Source organism: Antedon bifida, chromosome 1 (assembly GCF_963402885.1).
Source record: "Antedon bifida chromosome 1, ecAntBifi1.1, whole genome shotgun sequence".
Lineage (NCBI taxonomy): Eukaryota > Metazoa > Echinodermata > Crinoidea > Comatulida > Antedonidae > Antedon > Antedon bifida.
In genome coordinates, this window is record NC_136226.1 from 17,785,925 (window position 1) to 17,813,791 (window position 27,867).

Sequence of the window (27,867 nt, forward strand, 5' to 3'; positions counted from 1 at the left end):
CAAATTTGAAATAAAAAATATTTTTCAGAGGGACAATATATCTTTAAAACTGTTACGTCAATAAGCGAGCAGCGTTTTTTGTGAGAAATATTTCTTGTTTATGTTTCTTTTTCTCTTCTTTTTACTAAAGGCTTTCTTGAACAAACTAAATAAATAAATGTGTATCTCTTAAACTAGAACACAGGGTCGAAAACAACACGTTTTGTTTGAAATTATAGATATTTTAATACTATTACTAAGTATTCCTTGTATAAAATAAGTATTTTACCCAACGAAATCTTAAATTAAACACATTTCTTTCAAAAATATATTACAAGTCAAATTCACTGTATTATAATAAATGATTTTTTAAATAATAGGCCGACATTGTATTTTGTATAATAATAGTAACTGGTTTATGATTTTCACAAACATATTTCTTGAATGCTAAACATAAATTGGCATGGCCAAATTCAATTTTTTTTATTGCATTCATGATGAAAAATTCACATAAAGTTGTGACACAAAACAATTGAGACAACTGAAATAAGCCCTATGGTATATATATACACTTTGGGGGACTCTGAAGATACATATCTTCACATTATATACCATTTAAGGCCTAGGTCTACTCTAATACCTATTTAAAGTTGGCCGGGGGTGCTTTTATAAAACACTTCTAAAAGATACAATACAAATACTTTTCTTTATCTTTATCCTTAAAAATTAAAACTTCGGCCACTGACCCGTTTTAAAAATTAAAGCTGACCCAACAATTATGAATTGGCTATGTTTAACAAACTAGGAGTTAAATTGTGTTAATTGAACAGAATTTCATTCGTTCACACTAAGCTTCTGATTCTGGTCCGGTGGCGTGAACATGGGTGTAGTGTTTCACACTAAATCTAAACGTACATTAGTGATCAAAAAACGTAACGATGATGAATTTTTCTCCGGTAGCCTCAGTGTAAACGTAGGCAACACAGCTAGCTCTGTATGAAAAACAATTAGTTAAATACGTATCTTCCGCTTTAATATATTTGTATTCCGTTCTATATGCCTTCAATTAATCATTGTAACAATTTGCCCTGGTTCGTCGAATACAGAAATGAACAGGCTCACGTTCCAATACCCAACCTACGTCAACAAAACTCATAACATTCTATTTGCCATAAATTCACTTCACTTGTTTTGATGTTTTTTTTTGAATATCCTGCTTAGAATTGATCTTCGTCTTCGACAAACGAGTTGCATGCCATTTTAGAATGATCTGTACATATAAAAGGAAAAAAGAATAAAGTTTGATGTTTTGTAATGCACGTCAAGTATGTTCTATAAACTAATACAGTAGGTGAATAACATATGAATGAAAAGTTTGTGTGCGTGTGTGTGTAGACAGACGGATAGGTAGTAGTTGGGTATAGTATTGTTGTCATTCAAAAAATAGCACGAAAAAATCAAACACGTATGCATATGGCAACAAAAAGAGAGATTGTGCTACCCTCATAACGTTTTAGTATCCATCTACAGTAATCCAATTTTAATATTAACCATATGGTACACCCACTACACAATGAACGCCGGTACAACTGGCCTAATAGGCCTAGTTAATAATTAGGATAACAGGCCAATAATGTAATTAATATAACGCTTTGCCTTGGCTACATACAAAACGCCAAAAAAAGTAGAACAGAAAACAACACAAAACCAAACAAATCCGTAGGCCTAATTAAACAACTTTATACCGTACCTAATCTATAAAGAGGTGGATGAACGGAAGGCGCCGGTGTTATTTTCCGTCGATGAACTTTATGATTTAACGGTGCCAACTTAAGAGAAAAAGAAAACGAGTATATTAACATTGCTCATTGAAAAATCATTACATTGTCTGTTAATTCCAGATGGTAATTAATATGCAAAATGCCAGTTCAACCAAGTTGACTGAATGTTTCATTAAATTATTACGTGGTGCTTTGGCTTGATCAGTGATATTGTTTACTTTTTAAACATTACTATTAAAGTACATCAGCATGAGTCAGTACCGTAGGCCTACAATTTGAGAAATCTTCAATGGGACCTTCAGATCACTAGAATCGTTCAATAGCCAATTCCCAGTCGGCCTACTCTTTGCCGAATATCATCGGCAATGTAGGCATATAGAGTATCGCATGATGTACATGCGATACTGTATTACATACGTTGTCTATGGTACTAGACAGAGTGAATATACAGTATATATTTAAAAATTTAGATTTTCTATTCTAAAACGTATTCTGCATAATCACGTGTCGGTGTTCGCCAAAACTCTTCTCTCTACGTAAGTAAAACCTTTATAGTAACCATTATCAAAAATTCTGTACACGGTACATTATCAAACATATTGTAGGCGTTGTCACTGTTATAGTATGTGATATTTTCGTCATCATCTTAGCATCATTTATTGAACATTTATTTACATACCGATGGAGACACATCTCCACTATATCCATTTGTTGGCGGAAAGGTTGTCTCTAAATTGCCGTTATCTTCTTCAACACGCCGTACCTCCGGAAATACAAAGTTTCGCGGCTGGCTAGGTTGCTTTCGCCAGTACGATGGGCTTCGTCGCCCGTAGGGTCTGTCGATGAACTCGTCCCCCATGATCGTCGGTGACAACTGGTCTATCAGTTCGTCGACCGTGTTCTTCAACTCCTCTCTATATTCGTCGCTTGGTCCGTAGCCGTTGGACTTTGGTGTTCCTTCTACCATGCTCTCGTACCCGTAGACACCGTTATGGAGGAATTGGTGAGCCTCATCCTCTTCATCGGAAGATAAACTATTGTTACGACCTGCAATGTTCAGAGATAGTAATTTTAAATATAAATACAAATTGAATGGTGTTTGCAATGGCGAAGAAACTAGTAATTAGGCAAGATATGTGGTGCACACACACTGTGTCGTTTCTAAAAAACACAAACACAACAGGTCAATGTTGAGGTGGTGAGTTTAAGTATGGTTAAGGTGTTAGGTCGAATGTTGTAAGTTTTGATATCCGTCATATTATTCACCCGATTCTGTCAGTAGATAAACTGACTATCGCAAGTCAAGTTTTAAATACTTGTAATACTCGATGACTTGTGATAGTCACTGACTTTCTACTGACAGAGTGTATTATTCATATAAATGTATGATAATGAGGATGATAAATAAAGATAAATGGTGAAAAAAAAATATATGGCTTAAAGATGATGGCGATGTTCAGGATCATTATTTAAAAAAATACTTGCCTTCCAAATTCTTTGGAACCTCTAGAATAATAGGAGTAAGTTTTCGAACTAGTTTTCTTTTAGGAAGCATGTCGTGATTGTGTCGAGCCGAAACTAGCAGATGCTTCGGCGAAGGTGATAGCAGGTTTTTATGTGGTGGAGTGGAAGGCGGCGGTATATGATGCTGATATCCGTCACCATTTGATAGGCTAGGCCAACTAGATGAACATGGTGATGAATTTAAATGATATTGAATTGGCGGTGGCCTGGTTTTAACTGTAAATAAAATGATTACAAATATACAGTAAAAACATCGGATACTCTATTTGTGATTGTGATTCATTGTTTACAATTAGAAGGATAAGAGAAGGAGAGAAATTATTTAAACAAAATAAAGGTTCTATAACAATTCGAAAAATGAAACAAACCACATCTCCTCGCAACCACTAAAATGTGTTCGTCAACATTTTACACACGAAGCGGCACGCGTCAAATCGAAGCGAGTCGCGCGAAGTTGGAAATGACGCTTCCTACACGTCACATTGGCAATACTCGAACAAAATCTATCGAATACAATTGATGTTTGGAACCAATTTAATAATAGAACACTAGTACTATGTATGTATTAATGTATGTTCTTGGTTCACCTGTACTTGATCTTCCTATAAATATTGAGGTTGCATTCGATAGATTTTGTAAAGGTTTCACCAAATGAGCATGGAAAAAGAGAAGGGAAAGAGAATGAAAATGCTCTTTGCTTTTTAAATCCTGTATTACTTTTGTTAATGTTATTTTTCTTGTAATAATTAGTTTAAGTTTCCTTGTAAATAGGCCTTAATTTTTTTTTTCTCTTACTTTTATTTTACTTTCTCTGGACGCACTTTCATTCAAGAAGTGTACCACTGTTTCAAAAGTATTACTATTGTTAATTAATGTTATTTTTTGTTATATCTTGTAGGCCTACATAATTTGGTTTAAATTTCCTTGTAAATAGGCCTATTGTTAAACAATTTTTCTCTCTAACTTTTATTTTACTTACTCTGGACGCACCTTCATTCAAGAAGTGTGCCACTGTTTCAAAAGTGTAGCTTCAAAATAAATTATTATTATTCGAGTTCGTCACGTCAAAATGACGGTTCGTTTTGACGCTTGACGTGAGTCGTTTCCCGTGTGAGCTGTTTATTGTGCAACGGCGGCCTTTAAGCCTATTTTACATTACGCTAATTGATTATTAATATTTTTTACTTTGGTTATGCCATAACCATAAACTGTCTCACCTTTTGTTGGTGTACTTTTGCTTGATCTGCTCTGACTGTTGTTGTCACGTTCAAATAACAACTCTTCTACGTCACCAACTGGAGGAAGACTACTCTGCAAAGGGGCTGTGTTTAAAGATAATTATGTTAAAATACAAATTCTGCTATGTTATGCTCACATGCTCAACAGAATTCTGGTAATATGTTCAACAAAAATATCATACAGCAGGTCTGGAACAAATATGTAAAAATCACCATCATTTATTATTTTGACAGTTTTATAGTTTAGAGGGGAGGCGGGAGATGTGTAGTGGTTCCGTCTAAAGAAGGCAGAGTGGGGGGGGGGGGGGGGGGGGGGTTTGGTCATCTCCCAGTAGTGAGATTTGTGCTTACCTCTGCATGTTTAAAATACGTTTTATTGAAGGTTACGATTGGCCTAATGTTTAAAACTAAGATTAATAATAGTTGCAATTCGCTTATCACGTGTGTTAATTCTCGAATGCTTAAAACTTCAAAACTGTATAGAAAATAGACCCAACTATACTATATTCATAATAATCTCTCTTTACAGTACTTTTCATACATTGTTTGTAGTCGAATCTCTTTTTACAACTATTTATTTGTATTGCTGTTATTTGTATTGTTGATATGGACTTGTTGCGAAATAAAATTGAATTGAAAACAAATGAGTTCATTCTATGACTAGTTTATATTGATATAAGGATATCATTCTTGTCTGTTACAATTATTATTAGTATTATACTAAGCCTATGTATGAGTATAATACGAATGGTTCTATACAAATTTCCATACGTTTTATTACATGTTGACAAAAAAACACCATACATATTTATATGAGAGGATAATACATGACGCATTAATAAAAGCCAGTCTTATTACAGGGAATATTTTGTTCCTAAAACTATTTACTTAGACGAAGTGTTATAACGTATTATCAATCACTTGTTCTCATATTCCTTATAACACAACACTCAATATAAATGTACAAATGTTACAGTATATGGTTATTATATTGCTTATTGGAATGTGCAACGTGTACACGGGATCAATAATGAATGTGGTTTGACAGCGACAACTTTATTAATTTTGTAATGTGCAAACATCGTCGCTATCAATTCGTATCCTATCAAATCAATTCAATGTATTATACTGTGATGTACGGTTGGAAAAAGCATTATGTCAAATGCTGTCGACGAATTCAATTATTGTATCATGAAAGTCACACGCGTATTCATTCTGTGTACTACTTTCCGTCCGTTTTTTTATACTCAGTGGATCTTGAAAATCATTTTTTAGACACTATACACGATGTATTGTACAGGCTTGCTTCAGCAAGGACGTAGACGCAACGCACGCGAATTGACCAATAAAAGATGACAGTTCGAATAATCCACCACTTACTTGTGATTGGTCAAATCACGTACGTTGCGTTACGTCCTTGTGTTTCGTCTTTAGTGGGAACCGAACATTAACTCACGTGAGCTTACTGTACGTCCTTGCGTAACCCTAACTCTGTAGTGGAAACCATGGCATAAGATTAATTGTTAGAGTAATTGTAACTAGTTTTAAGGTGATAGTTTGTCTATAATGCTACTCCAAGTCCTGTCAATTAATTTGATTTTTACACCGTTGTTATAGGTGAACATTCATATTGTTGGACCAAGTACCAGTATGTTGGTACAAACAGTTTAGAATATAACACATAACACATTTAAAAAACATATACCAACGTGTTCAACGTGTGGACGATTTGAATAGAGACACAGCATCTTTGTCAGGGTAATTCTTGTTCTTACCTTTAAATCCTGGTACTGTTAAAGGAACAGCAGGTGTTAATTTCCGTTGTCGGTGGGAGTTGTTCTGTTGCATATATATTTTCCTAACACTGGCACTTGACGAATTCCTTGCTTCTGTTGCTCCGTTATTAACAAACGTTCTTGGCAGAGGCCTAGGTTTATGTCTGCCATCCACATGTTTTAAACGGTCATCATTTATCATTAAATCATGAGTTTGTCCATTTTTGTTTTGCTTAGCAGATTCACGTCCTACCCAAATATCAGTACTGTTTTGTCCATTTGAGTAACCCGTATTTCCGGCATTTGAAAGACTTACAATGTTGGATTGATTTTTGTCATTTTCTGAGGTTTTATCTTGAGGTCTCGATGGTTTGCGTGTAACGCCTTCGAACTCTCTTTTATGAGAAGCTCTTTCAATTTCTCTTTCATAAGATACTCCTTCGAACTCTCTTTTATGAGAAGCTTTTTCATCATTAGATACTTTTTCATAGTCTCTTTTACAATTTACTTTAGTTTCAAATTCACTTTTATTAGAACTTTCTTCAAGTTTTTGCGAAACCTCTCCTGAACACTCTCTTTTATGTGGAAATGTTTTCGCGAAGGTTTCACTTTGACGTGTGGACAAACTGGAAATGCTTTTTGAAGTACTACAACACGTTCCCATTGCGCTAGACGAAGGTATATGAAGTCTTCGAAAGGCGTTTGCTTGGTAGACATCTGAATCTGGGTCAGATTTTTTCTCGGGTTTGGTGAAAAGTTTCCTTAGAAGATTAGATCGTTTAGAAGAATTGCTGCGAGCTTCTTTGGCAGATTGAATTCTCTTGCGACCGTGGTTTAGAATTGTACCATAGTCTGGCTTAGGTGGAGTGATGACGTCTGACTCTGAGTAAAGACCTAGGAAATCAAGAAAGATATTTTGCTTTATTTTGTTCTTTTTCTTGAATAATCAAATGTCAATAATTCTGTGTCATCGCTACATTCTGTTTTGTTATAGTTACAACTCATAAGTTTTCTTTGTTGGACTTTGATACGTGAAACATACCAAATATATACATTTCATTCGACCTTGATTGCATGTTTACCGTAAGTCACATAAAACATAAGGCCTGATAACACATTTCGAAAGTCACAACCCTCATTTTTTTTCAGACGAATACTATTCAGACGACATTACAATACTGTATATTACCGTGTGTACAATCTTCAGACGACGTAAGTTACCGCTGGCCTACTCATAGACGAACATTTAAGTGACAATCGACTGCTGGGTAATTCGGCCCACTAAGTCAAGACGATTAATATAAGTTCTTCATTTTACCTTACCTTAAGTTCTTACTAGTGAGGATTATCTTTAAGTCAAGCCTATTTTCCCCTCCACTGAAAAACTACTGCGTTATTTATATTCAGAGAAGTTAGTTGTTCCGGATAGGATTCACAACTGGTCTGTCGAAATGTGGGTACCAATGACAGACGTGTCAGACCAGCCTCGTATTTACCAACACTTAAACTTTGCCCGAGCTAATTTACCGACATTTCTTTTATCATAATTTCAACATCAATAATTCACACAACGCGTTTGTTTTGTGATGACTTATTGATACTAGATACTTCATTTTTTGATTGACATTTTATTAATGTTGTTACAATGCGTTTATAATTTTGTAAATATTACGTACAAGTGATATTTACATCGTAGTTAACGGTGCTTCAATCGGAAACCATGGGAAGAATGAATTTACACTCTTGTTGTTCTGCGTGTGTGGTATAATGTTATAATTACCTCTGAAACCTATCGGAGTTATACCGGAGTTAAGTTATGCTTATTATCCATATGCACTTGCATCCCATGATTCAGCTTAAATCCGTTCTATCACGCTTTAACTCTACAGTGCGTGTGAACAAAATTAATCAAACAAGTGGGTATACAACAGTGAGCATAAGTTGTAATGCATGTTGTCCATAAGAGTAATGGATTTTATCACGAGGGAATGGGGTAGAGGTCATGGGATCTTAAATACTCAGTTATGTATTGCCGAAGAAGTAAATACATAAGTGTTTCAAAACATGCCCAAAATTAACCCGGATTTATCATTTATCATTTTATGAAATGGCTTGTATATGTGATAATAAAAATTATCAAGATCACAAGGTCTGATTTAACCGGGTTTATGTGTAACCTTTAAACTGGGTTTATGTGTAACCTTTAAACTGGGTTTATGTGTAACCTTTAAACCGGGTTTATGTGTAACCTTTAAACCATATAATTTCATTACACATAGTATTGCTCCGCCGTAGTTCATAAAAAGCTTAAGAAGTAGGCCTATTTAATTATAGTTTACAATACAGCCCCATTAGGGGTGTGCGTGTGTGTTGGGACACAACACAATATCCCTCGTTGTTTCTCCTTGATAAGGATGTACCATGAATAGGTGTCCCAAAATGGGTTATATTGTATTAACGCCCGTATCAACTGCCTTGTCAATCCGGACATTTCCGAAGGAAATTGTCCCCTTCGTGGATGTCCCATATGGTGGGTTCACTGTATTGATTATTAGACAGTATTACCTATTAAGAGGAAATCTTCATGATCACAAGTGTTTCTTTAATAGGAGTGTCGCAAATGAGGGGTTGTTCATTATATCTTTAATAATACCATTCCATCTCTAAACTAGATCAACAAAATCTTGAATACAAAATATTAGTATGTCATTAACCGATATCATAAATTGTTATAGGCCTATATACTTACGATAGGAATGTGATTTTAGTACATTACCTCGTCTTGTGAATGCAATTCCACCGCTTTCACTTGCGGCTCTTTTTCCATTTTTAGTCGGAGATGAATACGGAAAATCCCACAATCGTATTTTCCTAAGTGATCCGTGTTTGACCGGTTCATTGTCCTCAAACACATCATCAAAATAATCAGAATATTCCAAATCAATAATATCAATTTCCTCATCTGATTGATCAACTACTTCGACAACCGATCTTATGGTGGGGCGTGGCTTGCCATTTGCCGCGCCCATTTTGTCTGCCTATAACGTCAATCGTTTTGGTATAACTGACAACGTTATTCCTGTATCACCGGGAACATCAATACAATCGTTATCGTGTACGTGCGTAAGTCTCGTCGAAATAAGAGTAACTACAATATAACATTCGTAGAGAATGTTGTCTTTCGTGTATTGGAGTTCTATCAGCAGCTTTTAATTATTGTTTTTTGCTTGGCTGATGAGTGCAATGGAATGAAGCATGTATATCCAAAAGCTATGCAAGCAGCAGTCATCAAGCAGCAGTCATCGGGTTAGATTCAGATCATACTCACTTCACACTTCATTATTAGATGAGTCAATCTATTAAAAACAGAACAGTCATTAGTTTATGAGTCAAAAATACCAACTGTGTTATGACACTGTGCCTGTCAATAACATCGGGCCTGGGGTTGTGTAAGGGGCTATCATGGGGGTTTTTGTAACTTCGTGAATTACTCATTTCCTGCCTGGCGTCGGATATAACGAATGTTATTTTGGTGATTCATTTCCATGGGAATGGAGAAATATTGGATCTTCTGTAGGCCTATCTATGGTAGGCCTAACTACACAAAAAGGTACTATAGAACTCGTCAAATTTATAACAAAATTGAAGATGGAAAATTGAAGAACTAATTCTTTTTAAATGAAAATATTTGGTTGCCCTGAATATATTGAGTTTGTTTTTTATGTTTATTAGGCCTATAGATTTGAAAAAAAAAAACAAACAACATATTCAATTTACTGTAAATGATCAAAGCGTGGTCCGTAGGGTATCATGCCAAAATTCCATATGCAGTTATGTACGAGGCACCGTTCGACTAATTATGTTACATGGGTTGTCTTTTACAAACCATGAGAATTGTGTGACGAACGGTGCCTCGTAGTTATGGGATGACGGTTATTGTCAAAAGAATCATATAGGCCTAAAGGAAAGAAGCAATGGAAATGCTTAGTTCTTTGTTATTAAATCCTGTATTACTTTTGTTACTTTTAAATTTTTTACATAATTTAGTTCCCCCTCACCCTCCCACCCTAAAAAAAACATAAAAAATGAAGATTAATAAAATCATACTTTGAATAGGCCATTTTTTAGTTTTAACAAACTTAATCACTTCCGAGAAAAAACCCCGAAAAATAATATTGTCACTTATAAAATGACAAAATAAACGGTTAAATTCAACAAAAACCCCATTGGCTGCCAGCCAATTTGACTAATTTTTTGCTTTAAAGATGTATTGTCCCCCAAAAACATAACAATAAATTTTTTATTTTTTTTCAGGGGGACAATACATCTTTGAATTACATTTTTTTCAGGTAAAACATTTTTTTTCCGATCCAATTTTTGGTAAAATGAATAACTATTATGTGATGGCTGCCAGCCAATTTGACTAATTTTTGGCTTTAAAGATGTATTGTCCCCCAAAAACATGAAAATAAAAATTATTTAATAGAATATTATTTTTTAAAATGGCATATTCAACAACAAAAATAATTTTTAGGGGGACAATATATCTTTAAGTTTTCTTGCAATAGCCCTATTTGTTAAATCACGTTCTTTTAATTTTATTTAATTAATACTCTGGACGCACCTTCATTTAAGGAGTGTGCCACTGTTTCGAAAGTGTACCTTCCAAATAAATTATTATTATTATTATATGATGTTATTTATTGTGTTATGATATTAGTCATTCATTTATTTGACACAGGGGGCTGTGTCAGCAATGAAGTGCTATAGTGTCCGCAACCCCTACAAATCAAGATTAGGTTTGTGTTATGAAATAGTTCACACTTTGTGTGTGTTCGTGTCAGAAAGCGCCACAGCGGTATTTATGGTGCGGAACTTTCTCGACCGCCGCTGCGGTGATTGTTAGACTGCGGCGGCGCTTAGTCGAACAACGAACACGATCCTAAAAACTGGATTTGGTACACTTTTAACATTATGGGGTAAACTATAGAAGCGCTCTGAATTACAGATCAAAGATCATTTGATATTTTCCTTAATTAATAAATGCATCTTAACTGTCTTTTTAATTAAATCCTTGCTCGCGTTTTGTGTAAACAATCTCAGTCACTCTATCCATGATTGAAGTCGTTAAGTGCATCGTGCCCATTACTAATCACGTATAGACACAATGAGGAGAATCTCAGCTGTGTGAGGAAATACAACTGTTAATTTATCATTTTTATAATCCAGAATTTTTAAAGCAAGAAAACAGATATTCATCATCATCATCATCATCAACGTCGTTGTCATCATCTGACGCTTTCCACATTGTATACCATTTTGCTCTGTTTAGGCAGGATTGTGATGTGTCAATTTTCCTCTTACTCCTATTTTCCCCTTACTTTTCTTACTTTTCCATTTTTACAAGGGCCTCTTTGGGGAGTTTTATTCAATTTTCAATTCAAATTCAATTGTTCTTTATTTCTATTAGGATCCTTATTGTAGGCCTATAACTCCAGTGAAATTCAAATAAACATAAACATTTAGTGGGTTACTTTCAAATCTAATTATTAATAATAATTCATTCTTATATAGCGCATAATTTAATAAGGAATATATTATATAATATTGCGGAATAATTATATAATTAATAAGAAGCCATACAGATCTTACTGGCATCATAATATGATGTTTAATATTTTAATAAATAATATGACTTGAAAGTAACCAACTATTTATAATTTTCAAACAAAACAATTAGTTTGATTACATTTTTTATAGGGTATATAAATACAAATTTAAAACATTTTATAGACATGCATATTACATATTTAAATATTGATGCAAAATTGAAAGATCGAATGAAATACAAGTGGGTTGCCTCTAGAGGAGAGAGAACAAACATGTGTGTATCCCAGAAGAAGAGAGAAGTGGCGCATCCTATCCTAGATATTCCCGCCCATCAGTAGGCCCATATTGTTTATCCTTCAACAATATACTGGTATTGGTAATTCAATATTTCGAACGTTACATTTAAGTCTGAATTTTAATATAGATTTGGACTTACACCTTTACAATTCTTTACCTAGTCCCACTCCATTCCCCTCACCCTTATGTACGCATAATAGCCATCATAATATTTCCCCAACACAGTGTTATATTACATACATCAATGTATAATGTTGGTTTAAATGTAGACACAGGCCATTAGGCCTAATGTTCGCCGAGTGAGCATTTGATGAGATAGCTAAATATGTTTTACTGTTAGGATGATGTTACTGAACATTAGTGACGTGCAGTGTATGGATATAGAATGATTGATCAGCCTTGGTCTAATTGTGCTCTTAAAGCAACATACATCAACAGCAATTAAATACATCATTCAATCTGAATATTGCAATTAATTGTATAGACGGTAATTAATTTATATTAAAGAGAAAGTGAAGTTCATTCTTCATGCTTAAATCAATTCAAACTGGAGTAGCTAGACCGAGGCCGAGTGCAGAATATGAAGGGGGTTGTGGTGGAAGTACGGGGAATATGCTGCATGGCGCATTTTAATCTCCGCCTGCCAGTCTAATACTACTCGCGTGTCATAGGATTGTATCAGTACCACATTGATATAGTATATAACCCCTCCTTTATTCGGGAGACACACCTGTTAAGGGCACACTTTCTCGTGAAATGAACGAGAAGAAGTATATGTTTTACAGCTCACCCCGGCCCTATTAAGGGAACACTTTGTTGCAAGAGTACAGGGGATCTATTTTAATAATTTGTAATACGGTACAATACAAAATATCTAACATTATAAGGTACAATAGAATGTTTAAACTATGTGTTATAATATATGTCCTAATTAAACATGGGCCTACCCGCGAGGGCAACATCAAATTAGTGAAGCTGTAGGTTGACATGCTTGCCTGCCAATCCCTATGTCCAGGGTTCAATCCTGAGCTAGTGCCAGGGGGTTGTAACTCCACTCCCTAACCCTAAGAGTTTATAAGCATGCTAAATAAATATAAAATAGTTAAACTATCCTGGGTATTTGGCTAATTCTGTTGGATGTGTGTGAAAACAAAAACAACAAAATTCACATTATACACTATTATAAGGTATAGTATGTACACTTGATATCTAAATTTAGAACGGTCAAAACATTGAATGTATCTCGTAAACTGAAGAACAGACATCACTCTACTCTCTGTAAATGTCATACCGAAAATTATACTATATATTATCTCATTACACGTGAAAAGTCGAATCTTACGAATAATTAATTCAACTTACCACTACTTAATTTTACTACCATAAAAATCCATCAAATAAATTTCCAATATCCGTATAGATACGTACAGTAGTACACGTTTGTATCCTTTAATTATTACGTTATTAGTATATCATTGTCGATAAGTAAACTCCACTTTTACAAAAGTACGTGTGCTTAGCATGATGGCATTATGCGTGACTAGTACAGTAAAAAAAAACGTCTATGTCACCGGCAGCCGTTGACAGATGGATCGCATATCCTCAGGCAAAATGTTTGTTCAAGAGACGTTCGCATCAACTCAAAACTGTAAACGATGCGCAATATTATTTTTTTTCCTCCGGAATTAAAACTTAGTTTTTCAGAACATCTAAATAGATCATAACCCATACATGTTTTTTTTTTCTCTCGACAAATGTAATTTATGACGAATGTAAATATCCGCAGAGCTTTAATAATCCTTTTTGAACTCAGTCGCAAAGCACGTTTATGGCATTTAAAACCCCGTCAGCACAAAGACTCCGAATGATACATAAATTGGACGACAGTTTGTTTTTTACTGTGTCGTTGGGGGCGTGTTCTCCCTAAAGTGGACCAATCAATCATAATAATCAAGTCACAGTGGGTAAGTCTATATAATTTTATATACAAAGGCTACTTCGCATTTGTATAGCTGTTTAGTTCAATTATATATGAGCACGACAGATCGTGCCGGGCAACATCCCTCATGCTGTCCTCATAACCGGTGGGATCTGAACGCAAACATTATTGAAATTCATAACCAGTACTTATAGTAATTGCGTTACACATGGACTTCCGAAAATACGTATTTAAAATTCTTTCATTCAATTTCAGTAGATAAATAAAATAGATGTAACTAGTGGGCTTAGATGAACAGGATAACTTCAAATATCAGCTGTTTGAAATAATATGCAACAGATCTTGTTTACAAATTTGGTGCTGAGTGGTTATAATTTATTAATGGCATAATCTGTTCTTTCTAATGTCAAGAATTTAGATCAAACTAAAATATCGCCTATATGACAACACAACATAATACTAATTATATTATCAGTACTCATCTTTCCTCCTCGGCAACAATAAACCATCACTATCTTTTTCAACATTATTAACATATTACCACCGCCACCACACAGCCATTATTTAATCGCCCGCATGAAAACTGGTAATTTATCCCAAACTTTAACGTTACAGCAGATATTATACCTAAAATCATAACCTTCATCCACAAAAATCATTATTCCTATTTTTTTTGTTACTCATATCACGAACAATTATCAATCGCATCAACGCTGTGTACCATTGTCAACATTGTGACCAACATAGCCATTATCACCAACACCAATAACAGCATTATTGCTACCAACACAACCATTTTCACATTTGTAGTTGTTTTCACATTGTGGTTGTTTTCACATTTGTGGTTGTTTTCACATTTGTGGTTTTCACATTTGTGGGCGTTTTCACATATGAGCGTTTTCTCATTTGTGGTTGTTTTCACATTGGGTGATACGTATTCACATTTGTGGTTCTTTTCACATATGGTGATATGTATTCACATTTGTGGTTGTTTTCACATTGGGTAATACGTTTTCACATTTGTGGGAGTTATCACATTTGTGTGTGTTTAACACTCATTATCGTCAACATCGCTATTAACATCGTCACCACTACCAACCTTCATCATACACTTTCCATCATCTACAGTTATCAAGATGACACCTCATAAACAATGTCTATACCACCACTACTATTATCACCTTCACCATACACTTTCCATCATCTACAGTTATCATCGAGATGACACCTCATAAACAATGTCTATACCACCACTACCATTATCACCTTCATCATACACTTTCCATCATCTACAGTTATCATCGAGATGACACCTCATAAACAATGTCTATACCACCACTACCACTATCACCATACACTTTCATCATCTACAGTTATCATCAAGATGACACCTCATAAACAATGTCTATACCACCACAGCTATTATCACAAACACTACCCTCATCACCATAAACAACACTTTACAGTTATCAACATTATGTCTACCGCCACTGGCACCAACAAATATCATTATCATCCTATTAAATAACTGTACAATCATCAGAATTATTGATATTCTACTAACATCACCAATAATACCATTTATTTTTAAAAAATTCGACATAAATAATCATTGTTGACCAGGGCGGATCAACCACTACTGTCAAATATATAACATTCCTTCAAAACAGCACACAGTTATCAACAGTAATTCTAACACCACAGTCATTATCATCACCAACAACATTCACCACCAACAACAACTTTCCTATCAGTAACAATATTGCTACCCCATGTCATCTTTATCATTATCATCACGACCATCATGATAATTATCATAAATAGACCTTCATATGTTTCTCTTTGTCTTCTCGGCTTTTAATTTCCCACTCATTGTCTTTGAAAGATTTTTGCTTTGTTCGCTCCATCATCCGTGATTCGCGTAAAACATCCGGGCACACTTTTGACTGGTTTTTTAACAAAAGAAAGAATCGGGTCAATAAACATATCGTGTCAATAGGCAATAAATAAAAACGTCTTCCAAGAATTGTAAAAGATGCTTTTATTAAATTGGCAAAATAATTACTGTAGTTTTTTTAAATTGTCAATGTGCTGAAGAAAAAAAGGAAAATACACGACAGCATTGTTGTTTTTATTGTTATTAATTGTTTTTATTAACATTTTAATAATGTTTAAAAAAGGTCAACGGTGACACTGTGTTAGTAATTCATAAGTAAAAACCTTCGTCGAGCTAAAAGTCAATATTTCTTCATAATAATATTGCATGTTGAATTACGATAGAAATGTAATTCTACATGTGGAGAAATATGTGATTTTGTTGATATTTCTCGCAGATAAATCAATTAATGTTCGTTTGGTAACTGGGTTTGCGATCCTAATTCATTTAAATATGAGCTTGAATGATGGGTGGAGCAAACGATCGTTTTGTGATTCTGATTACGAGTCCTCTCGGATAAACGTATCTTATTGAATATGATACTTCAAGGTTATACGAACTATCGTTTATTAAGTTTCTACTTGCAGGATTATGTTCACTAATTAAAATATTGGCCAAGTTCGTGAGGCCTTTGTCTAAGCTACAGCACACTCCTCTGGTGTGCACAAAATATATCGAGTTCCGCATGCACGCTTTTAATAGATTGATAGATTAATTAATTAAGTTGATTGCTTTACATTTGTTAGTATAGTTTTAAACATGAGTTATGTAGTTTGATGCTCTTTTAGTATTCTAAAGTAACACTATAAGTGGTTATATTGGATTACTCCAGTAAAAGACTAACATTAACAGATATTCCACTCCCGGTGGTTCTATCGTTATTCTCCAGTTAAGACTAACACAAATACTGGTCAATATCGGTAACCATCAGATACCACTAACATTGATCTTTATCGTTATTCTCCAGTTAAAGACTAACACCAATAACGGTCAATATCGGTATTCCATAGAATACCACTGACACATCTCTATCATTATTCTCCAGTTAAAGACTAAAACAACAATAACGGTCAATATCGGTATTCCATAGAATGCCACTAACACATCTCTATCGTTATTCTCCAGTTAAAGACTAAAACACCAAAAATGGTCAAATATCGGTATCCCTCAGACTACCCATATGAGTGATCTCTATCGTTATTCTCCAGTCAAAGACTAACACCAATGGTCAATATCGGTATTCCACAGACTACCAATAACAGTGATCTCTATCGTTATTCTCCAGTTAAAGACTAACACCAATAATGGTCAATATCGGTATTCTACCACTAACAGTGATCTCTATCATTATTCTCCAGTTAAAGACTAACACCAATAATGGTCAATATCGGTATTCCACCAACTACCACTAACAGTGATCTCTATCATTATTCTCCAGTTAAAGACTAACACCAATAATGGTCAAATATCGGTATCCCTCAGACTAACACTAACAGTGATCTCTATCATTATTCTCCAGTTAAAAACTAACACCAATAATGGTCAAATATCGGTATCCCTCAGAATAACACTAACAGTGATCTCTATCGTTATTCTCCAGTTAAAAAATAACAAATAATGGTTAATATCGATATTCCACAGACTAACACTAACATTGATCTCTATCGTTATTCTCCAGTTAAAGATTATTACCAATAATGGTCAATATCGGTATTTCACAGACTACCACTAATAGTGATCTCAATCATTATTCTTCAGTTAAAACACCAATGATGGTCAATATCGGTATCACTCAGATTACCACTAACACTGATCTCTATCGTTTTCTCCAGTTAAAGACTAACACCAAAAATGTTTAATATCGGTATTCCACAGACTACCACTAAGAGTGATCTCAATTGTTATTCTCCAGTTAAAGACTATTTGTTCGGTACGGGAGTTCCTCCATCGGTTCGTTTCGCCTTTTTGTACAACGTAAACGTGCGAACCGTAAATGTATAGTATGATGGTTAGGCTAGGTCTAAGTTATAATAAGCCTACATTATTTTTTTTGGCGGTTAAATTGTCAATAATTACATGACAAAAAAACAAACCATAAACACCAAAACCATAACGTAAATCAGAAGTATTATTTAATATTTTGAATATGAAATCGTATCATATTTTGTTAATTTACATTTGTATTATTTGTAATAAGGTCAAGTTTAATAATTTCATCGATCTGTGTTAATGACATAATTATGTATCCGTTTAATAAGAGGTTAGTGACCCTTACTTTGACTGCATTCATTAAATACATGAATATTAATAAACGTTTCGCGATACATAGAGACAATTGATTTGGAAAAATCATTCCGACAAGCGACTCAATTCTCTATGAAAAAGCATTAAAACAACGCTTCGTGCTACTTTTACCTTTTTTGTAGACTTGCTTGATTTAGCTCTGGGCTGGATCAGTGCATATTTGGATTGGTTTTTATTTTATAATTGTCTTTGTTCCCTCGGTAGTTGGTGAACCATTTATCATAACACCTTGATTGCCATACTAACATACGAAGCGTAAAGTTCGTCTAACGGACACATGTACGAACAAAAATGAATTTAATTTCGTTGGTAGAGATATTAAATTTCTTGATCCAGTTAGAAATTCTATTCTAAAATATTATTAAATTCCATATTCATATTTTATAGTTATAAATGTGATGGTGCCTAAAGGAAAAATAATATCAATGCTTCTATTAATTCAATTCTATGTAAATTTTTCATACTACTACAACATATGAAGCGACACGGACCATGTACGGACAAAGTGAATTTCATTTCGTTTGTAGGCGATTAAATGTTAAGATCTAGTTAGAAATTCTATTCTTAAAATATTATTAAATTCCATATTCATGTTTTATAGTTATAAATGTGATGGTGCCTAAAGGAAAAAAATTATCAATGCGTATAATAATTCAATTCTATGTAAATTGTTGGTGATAAATGTGTTAATGTCGTAATTAATGTAATTCCAAAATAAAATAGATCAATTAGCCTAGTAATATTTTTTTCTTAGGAAAACAATGATAAACCAATATCATCGATTCATTATTTCTTCTGTGACTTATTTATTCGTGTAGGCCTATAACTTACCTTGTATACGGTTCTATAATAAGTTCTATAGTCGTAAAACTAGTACTGAGAACATAAAAGATGATGTCTTCCAAAACATGAAAAATAAATATGAATAAAATCAAACTTTGAGTCCGCTATTTTGCAGTTTTAATAATGTTAACAAGAGAAACCAAGAAAACTAATGATTTCACTTAAACAGTCGAAAAAAACCCCGCTTGAAATCTGTTGAGTTTTTCCCTTTAATACGGGTTTTTTAAATGTCATTGGTTAATAATTGAAATTATAACTGCATAATATTCAACCATTTTTAAAAATTATTTTGTCAGTGGGAGAATATGCCTATATCTTACAAAATTATCACTCGACTTAACTTAAGTAACTAACATTCGGTTTAACTTCAAATACATATTATTTTCTCTTTATTATTATTTTACTTAAAACGTCTGCTGCAAGAATGGAATTTGTTTAAAATAAGTCCCCAGTTTCTATAAATTGCCATTGTGACACTTATTATTCACGTGGTTCTATGTTAATTATGGAACTATCTGGTTTAGTGAACAGTTTATGATGGAAGCTCACTGGACCGTTTGAAATGTGAAATATTAAAAATAAAAATATGCTCTCTTGGGTGGTAGTTAAATTATAGAAAAGCATAATTATGTTTCATCTCCTAGATGAGTGTCACTTTATTTCTGAACAATTATAATGAGTGTAGGCTATATAATACAGTATTTTATTGTAATAGCAATACCGAGCGAGTCATATGGCCGAGCGGTTAAGGCAGGGGCGCCGTTTATCGTACCTAAAGAGCCAACTAACATCGGCAAGGGTTCGAGGCCGACTCGCTCCTAGTTCTGGTGGTGGAACAAGTCTTCTCGGATAAGGACTATAAACCGTAGGTCCAGTGTACACAGTTATAACCTGTGTGTACTTTAAAGAACCCAGTTCATTATTCGAAAAAGAGTAGGGGGTTACCCCGGTGAACTGGTTCACACAATAGCCTCTGTATCAGGGGGATTACCACCTATCTGATAGGACAGTGATTAATTCACTATTGGTAATCCTTGGCCACAGTGCCTAAAGACATAAAATAAAAAATAAAAATAAAAATATACTGCTTGTAATTACTTTATCCATTATTATGTTGAAACATTGCTCCATTTTCCTTTTCACAGAACGGTAACCCTGAATAGGGGTTCCTTCTGAATAGGTGTTGGCTGAAGACATCATTTTCCCTCCATTCTTTTCACAGAAAGTGTCCTCTAAAGAATTTTTTCCTGTCGACGTTATCGTCGTTGATCGTTAACGGTTCAACGACGATCGTTTGAAAACGATCAAGTTGAAATGATAACGATAGCGAGTACCTTTTCCTGTAAATCGTTAACATTTCAATGTTTACGTAGAAGATCGTCGATTATTGGTAACGATAGCGTCGACTAACGTCGACAGGAAAACAGGCTTTAATAGGAGATTTTCCGGAAAAGGAAGTTTTAAAAGTAGACATTTTATTGCGTAAAGGTTCTAATTTGAGTTGATTTTATATCGTCACGTAGGCTTATGATGAGCATCAGTTAAGCATATCCTTAATAGGAATGTTTCTAGAATAGGGTGTGTCCCAAAGAAGAGATTCTAAGACAAAAAAGAAAAGAGACTTCATATGAAGTTGGTGTATGATAATGACATGAGCATCAAACAGACCTAGCCCATGTAGTATAGTGGCGACCATGTTAACGTGCATACGATAGATGACATCAGCTGTGATGACCGCATTAATTGTGTTAATGCTAACGAGTTCTAATGCGATATGATTATTACCAAACTCAATCGGGGGACGAGTTTGTATGATTTCTGAATGACGTCACAATTTAATTTGTAGCTGGTTGCCTGTATTTCGAGTGCATTACATGAGTTAATGTAGGGATGGTCCCCAGACCCCGATGTAGAGAAACGCTTACTATAATATATATATATATATGCCGATAAAGATAGGCAAACACACTACTTGCCTATATTATGATAGGTTGATTTGTGAATTGGGTTTGACTATGGTGAAGGGTTCACACCAACTAAAGTGTTAAGTAAGCTAATTCGAATCACATCCAAGTTACATATCAACCGACGCGCCGGTCGTCTCGTGTGCAAAAATACCATCGTATTAGTTAACTCCAATATACAAGTCCAATGTAACACCGATATATACCCGATAGGTTTAAAGGACCGGTTTATATTTATAACGAGACTGAACACGTTTGAACAAAACGAAATACTAGCCGCAAAATTAACTTTTAACTAAGATAATAAGAGAGCGTGTACAATCCATTGTGTTTAAGAAAATCCTGTCACAAATAGGCTATAGAAACTTACGGTATTCCATATTGAGAATTTGAATCAATGGTGTTATTGATATCAATCGATCTACTATCCATGTGAAAATACACTTTCTTCCATTAATTTCAGTAGACACGTTAATTCTACAAACTTGTGTTGACGATAATGGAAAATGATATTTGCGGTGGTTAATTAACTAAGTGCCACTTATGATAGTAATAGCTAATAATAGGAATACATTCTGGGGAACGGTTCGTGTTGTTTCTGTGGTGGATTCTCAACAGTCAATCCCTCAACACATGAACATTCTCCCTTTAACATAAACTTTCATTATTTTATAATAACGTCTTTTATTATGATAAATTCTATTTATGACAATACAATTGTAAATGGGAACACTTTCAACATGCATATCGAACAACCCGGTCATCCCGAATCATAATATTCAAAATCATATAATCATAAAAGCCTGACCATTGTCAAATTAAATATCACAAATTATGATGTGCGCTTGGACTATAGTGTATACGCACTTTCAACGTCACCATGTACACTGTTGTACAAATATACAATATCACTCTAAGTAAAACAAACGCAGTATCGCTAATAGACTAAAGTGACGTTCACATTTGATTAGCTACTTATTTAGGAAAGTCACTCGGTTTTGCTTTACTGTGAGTGTAAACGTTTAATGCCCTATATATTATAGGCAATCTTCAATTGCCTTGACTATCCTGATACAATGTGGATGTATTACTATACTATAGCAATAATTAATCACCATACTATCTAATTTACAGACGAATTTAATACTAGTGGAGATATTATTCGAGTCATGCCTCTGGATGATACCTAGATAGCATACGTTTATGTGAAACAGGAGGCAATGAAAACTGAATGCCACATAATGAAATTTGTTAAGTTGACAGATGGTATCTGAGGCCCATGAACTTAAAGTAGTTGTGTACAACAGTACAGAATTAAAATATTCTCAATGCCGACGAGATCATTAGCCATCATTGACACAATTGTAAAAATGCATGATGTAGATGCTGACTAAATTATGCAATGCAACAACATTCATTTTGAGAAACTGATTTTTATTCTGTTTAATATTAAATCATGTTTTAATAATATTCAAACACGTTTACGCTTTGAAAATATATAAAATGTATTATAAAACGAAACATTGCCTTATAATGATGGTTAATTCCTTGGATATAGCAAAATTGCACAACATTTATCCATCAACTAATTATTTTTTTTTATGACGACTAATGCAGGTGATTGTTTTCGCTGTGTAGAACTGCCTCAAACTATGATTACCTAAATCATGTGCACATCATGTATAATAAATTTCAGTATAAAATTAATAAACTGATAATCAGTGGTGTATTAACTCTCTGGTGGCACACATTGAGACAATGCATTCCTAATGACGATGGTTGGATGAACTCATATTAAACCTTGTCTAAAACAAGGTCTGCCAGCAATGATGAAACAGTACGGCTTTAATGTACGCGCGCGTCCAAACGCTGATGCAACAGTACGGCTTTCGTGTACGCGCGCGTCTAAACGCTGATGAAACGGTACGGCTTTTGTGTACACGCGTGTCCAAACGCTGATAAATCGATACGGCTTTGTGTACGCGCACGTCCAAATCCTGATGAAAAAGTGTAGCGCGCGTTAAAACAATGATGGAACAGTAAAAGGTTTCTTGTGCGTATCACATCGTGGTCTCACTAACTTGTCGAAAGTGGTTTGTAGGTAAAATTAGCTACTACAATTATCTTAATTAGAAAATTATCTTAATTAGAATTGATGAATCGATATATTCACAATCACCAATAACACTAATTACTCTTACATTACCGGGAAATGAACCGCCATAACAATCACTTTATTGTATTAGCATTTTGTGTCGTAAAGTGACATTGGTTATAATAATCTTTTTTAGAGTCGAGAGCAAACTTGGATTTATTGTCATCAACGACAGCAACACGTCTTCGTACAATACATGTGAAATATGTTAGGCCTAGTCGAAACGTTAACTCAACAAATGTATATATAATTAAATGTTTATCTATTTTTATCTGACTTGGCATGTTTTTAGAGTATGCCCAAACGCTTTGTATTCGTATACTTTTTTGTATGTACTTTTCAAACACAAAAGCTAATTATATTTGTTTAATTGTACTAAAATCTATTTGTCTACTTTCTTTGTTTTCTTTCATTAGACCGAACTATTTCAATTCTATTGCAGAATTAATTGAATTAATCAAGTGTGTTCCTAAAAAGGTGTTTTCATATTTTATGGATTTGAAATTTCTTTCATTAGCTAATGTCATTAACAGTTATCTGTTTTGAGAGTGGGTTGAAGACCTATGTCAGAGATGATGACACATTCGATGTGATGTTGTCAACGGTAGGTGAATGATGTCACCATACGATATGACAATACATTGATCGGTATTGACAAGTATACGAGTCACCCTAAGGCCGTAGTAATCAAATGAATGTTGGGTCACATTACTAGGCCTAGCGGGAAAATGAACACCAACATTTGACAAAACTCATAATTTAATATCCGGTAATTGTTTTTTTTTGTTTAAAATCAAACCCGGTGTAATAGCTATATAGAGTGATAATAACCGTCGTAAATATGTTGTATATTGCCAAAATGTTACAAAATGATGAAACATTACTTTATGGCGATTAAAGAATTACGAAACACTGTATGTTTATTACTTTATTATACTTTCTAGTAATAATCAACTGTGGTATTTGTGTTAAAAACATAATTCAAACAATGTTTCGGACCAATGTCGTGAAACAGGAAAAACACAATTAGTGTTGTTTTATTTTTTGATTTCTTGTAGGCAATCATTTTGTGGTATTTTTCTTCTAAACAAAAATTGTTTCGTTTTATTTCTTCCTCGTAATCATCTGTGGTACGGTAGTTTTGTTATCAACATTTTATTAAAAACAATTTCTTGGACCAATATTATAAAAGGAAAATAATTTTGATTCGATTTGATAATTGTTTTGTCTTTGTCTTTTTAGCAATGAACTATGTTAATTGTTAACAACATTTTATACAAATAATTTCTTGGGCCAAGAATATAATGGCCTAATAAGGAAAATAATTTGCTTCAATTTGATTGTACGTTATTTATATGTCTGTGTGTTGGTGTGTTTTTCTCATTAATATCAATTAACTATGTTAAATTTGAAATTTTTTTATCAACATTTTTTTTTGGGGGGGGGGGGGGGGGGGAAACAGAAATTAGACAAAATAGGCTATGATATGAAGTCTACATATACAAATACATAATAAATAATACATAAATAAAGGTGGTGGCTAACCAAAAAAAAATGTTTAAATGTTTAGGGGTTAATGCTATAAATAAAAGGAAAATAAATTTCAGTCTATTTTTGCGTTATTCGGATGACGGAAATAACTTTATTCGTGAAAAAAATATAAAAATATGACATGTACATCCGAAATGATGTAATTGAATACCGTTCTAAATTGTTAATGTTTTCTTCAATGCTTAAACCATCTGTGATCATCGTTATAAACACTACATTATTAATATGGAACTTTATCAATTGTTACGACTATGCACTACAATCAGACACACCTTTTGAGTAGATGGATATTTACTATACAGACTGACTGATGTTACCTAGCAGCGCAGACGTCATCTATATTTGGGCACATCACACTTTTTTGTCACACTAGTTAGTGAAATTACACTCTTCCCCGTCCGTATAAAAACGATACACTATTAAAAAACGTTAAATGATTGTAATTAAAATATAAAATGTATTTACGATTTAAAAATTGAGTAAATGAAACTACAGTGTAGTTAAACTTTCAATGTGTGGGAACCTATAGGCCCTAGTCTATTTTCAATTTTTCCTTACAATGTTTAAAATGAAGGTATTCTTTTATAAGCGATGTTCACACGATTACAACATGTTTAAAATGAAGGCATTCTTTTATAAGCGATGTTCACACGATTACAACATGTTTAAAATGAAGGTATTCTTTTATAAGCGATGTTCACATGATTACAAAATGTTTAAAATGAAGGTATTCTTTTATAAGTGATGTTTAAACGCGGAGTAACGCTGATCCGAGTAACAGAGTATAAACATCTGTGTCGGTAACTTCGTTATATAACTCCGATGTACCTCCGACATATCATAATAACTCTGATAGGTTTTAGAGGACAAATATAGGCCTACAACTTCGAACAAGCGTTTTTAACCGATTGAAGCACTACATTTAACTTAGCGTATAACATAGATTATGGATTCAACTGAATGTTCCTAGGATTGAAATCGTGACTTCAAACTACATCCGGGTTCGTCTGGGCTGATACCCCGATTATCGGTTGATCCAAAGAATTATTAACCATTTCATTTTTGCGTGACAAACTCGTCTACAGTTGTACATCTGAATTATTGATATTTTCTACAGTCTACTTCCAGACTGTTAATTACATTTACTAACATGGCTTGGTCAGTTGCTCCACATAATATGCTTAAGATAGGCATATAGGCATAATGAATATTTGTCATGCATATTTTTTTTTGGCTACTGAACGCATCCATATAAAAATTACCGGAATTGTTACTGGAAAAGTCTCAAACTACATTTGAAAACCGACCATGTGTGGGTACCGTATCTTTTCAAGTGGTTACGGTATATAAAGAAAAATGAGAAAATATATCATCAAAGATGTATGAGTTAGAGAAAAAACTAACAGTTGAAATCAAGTATACTGTATAATGTATAATGCGCAAGTATACAGTAACCTTATATTCGGGAGCCAACAAATGTGTCTAAATTTCCCCTTGTTTGTTTCACTGAGGGGTTCTATGGTACTGTATTTCAAACTCTTCTGTTTTCTTCTGAATTAAATTCATTCGCAATAACAGTTGATTTCATCATGTTTACAAGAACACGAGAAACGTTGGGTTGACGGCTGTATAACGGTATCGTACGTTTACGGTCGCAAAAGAATTCGGCCGCACAATGTTGGGAGTGCAAGAGATTATCGGAGGGTATTCAGTTTAACAGGGGTTAGGTTTTTATTTGATTTAGTACAGTAGTAATGTTAACACTGTATATTTGGCTTTTAAATCGTCAACCGATGCTTACAGTGTGTAAAAAAAATACTACACTTGAAACAACATGAAAAGAGAATTCAACACACTTACCGAGAACTGGTTTTACCATCGACACAATGAGCATTTAGTCAAACTATTCCTAATTTACGTACATCTGCATATATTTATAATACGTCTGAAGACTACAAGGAACCAATGCGATAATAAAAATGAAATGCTTCTATAATCTTCGTCACTCCCTTCGTGAATTAAGGAAGCTTCATGATGGGTTTCTGTTAAATCAATCTAAATAGTTTGAAAAATGATAAATTGTTTAGAGGCTAAAAAGGTAATTTTGACTATAATCCTATAAACCATCGACATATGTAGATTAGGATCCGATTAAGTTCAGACGAGCAATAGCGTAGACCTATCTAGGCAAAATATCACGTGTTCCAAAATACAGTGTCACAGTCATATGTGTATACACATTAACATTAAAATAATCGCAATACCAATTCAAGAGTTCATGTGACGAACATTGTACCATGGAATATACAGAACATCATGTAACAGAAGAAAGTTAGATAATACAGATTCGGAGAATCGGGTTCATAATTAATGAACTGGCCATTTGTACACACAGTTTATAACTGGGTGTATATACCAAAGACTCAGACACTTTAAAGGCTAAACACAGACGAGCGGTACATATTAAAAAACGGTGAGTGGTAAACAAAAAAACAAAAATATAGAATGTTATTTCGTATGGCCATTTACACAAAACGCGGATGGACAGGCGGTTGAGCAGAACCGCACTAGATACACTGTCACTTATGAGTGGGACATTAGCTAGCTACGCGATTTCCCGATTACCGTTACCGCTCGTCGTGTAAATTGGCGTTAAGATGGACTAACATGATACTTATGCGTATAGACCAGATATTATCGGGAGTGTCAATGGGTCATTGTTGAAAAAAAACCTCCGTCAACGATACACATAATGAATTGTTGGTAAAGTAAGTTACCTAGTGAAAAACCAGCATGTCCACATACAAATGCAACTGTGGACATTAATGGTGTCTTTATGAGACAAAATAAAACCAGACAAGTTTCACCAGATGACAACGTGTTATCCATATTACACGCGGGAAAGGCAGCATAAATACATGAAGATATATAGGCCTCGATGTACGTTTGTTCCGAAACCCTAGGTTACCGC

At 34.1% G+C, this 27,867-nt stretch overlaps 1 protein-coding gene across 2 annotated transcripts; it reads right to left on the minus strand.

Moving 5' to 3' along the window:
- Positions 1 to 367: 367 nt before the first annotated feature.
- LOC144842028 (uncharacterized) lies at positions 368 to 26,897 on the minus strand. Of its 2 annotated transcripts, none has more exons than XM_078698483.1 (8): positions 26,757 to 26,897; positions 9,074 to 9,653; positions 6,298 to 7,191; positions 4,502 to 4,606; positions 3,246 to 3,500; positions 2,440 to 2,807; positions 1,730 to 1,808; positions 368 to 1,249 (listed from the first exon to the last, which is right to left on the minus strand). In XM_078698483.1, exons 2-8 carry the CDS (start codon positions 9,324 to 9,326, stop codon positions 1,197 to 1,199), a joined length of 2,007 nt encoding a protein of 668 aa, XP_078554609.1. In that variant the 5' UTR covers positions 9,327 to 9,653; positions 26,757 to 26,897; the 3' UTR covers positions 368 to 1,196. The 2 variants fall into 2 exon arrangements, with proteins under 2 accessions (XP_078554609.1, XP_078554531.1); XM_078698405.1 differs by lacking the exon at positions 26,757 to 26,897 and adding an exon at positions 13,567 to 13,664.
- Between the last annotated feature and the right edge of the window lie 970 nt (positions 26,898 to 27,867).

Excerpts from the sequence above, each read along its gene's own strand:
- LOC144842028 (XM_078698483.1), bottom strand. The coding sequence starts at position 9,326 with ATGGGCGCGGCAAATGGCAAGCCACGCCCCACCATAAGATCGGTTGTC. Across the intron at positions 4,607-6,297 it reads AACAGTACCAGGATTTAAAG|CCCCTTTGCAGAGTAGTCTT; the intron begins GTAAGAACAAGA and ends CTTTAAACACAG. Across the intron at positions 2,808-3,245 it reads GGTTCCAAAGAATTTGGAAG|GTCGTAACAATAGTTTATCT; the intron begins GCAAGTATTTTT and ends TGAACATTGCAG.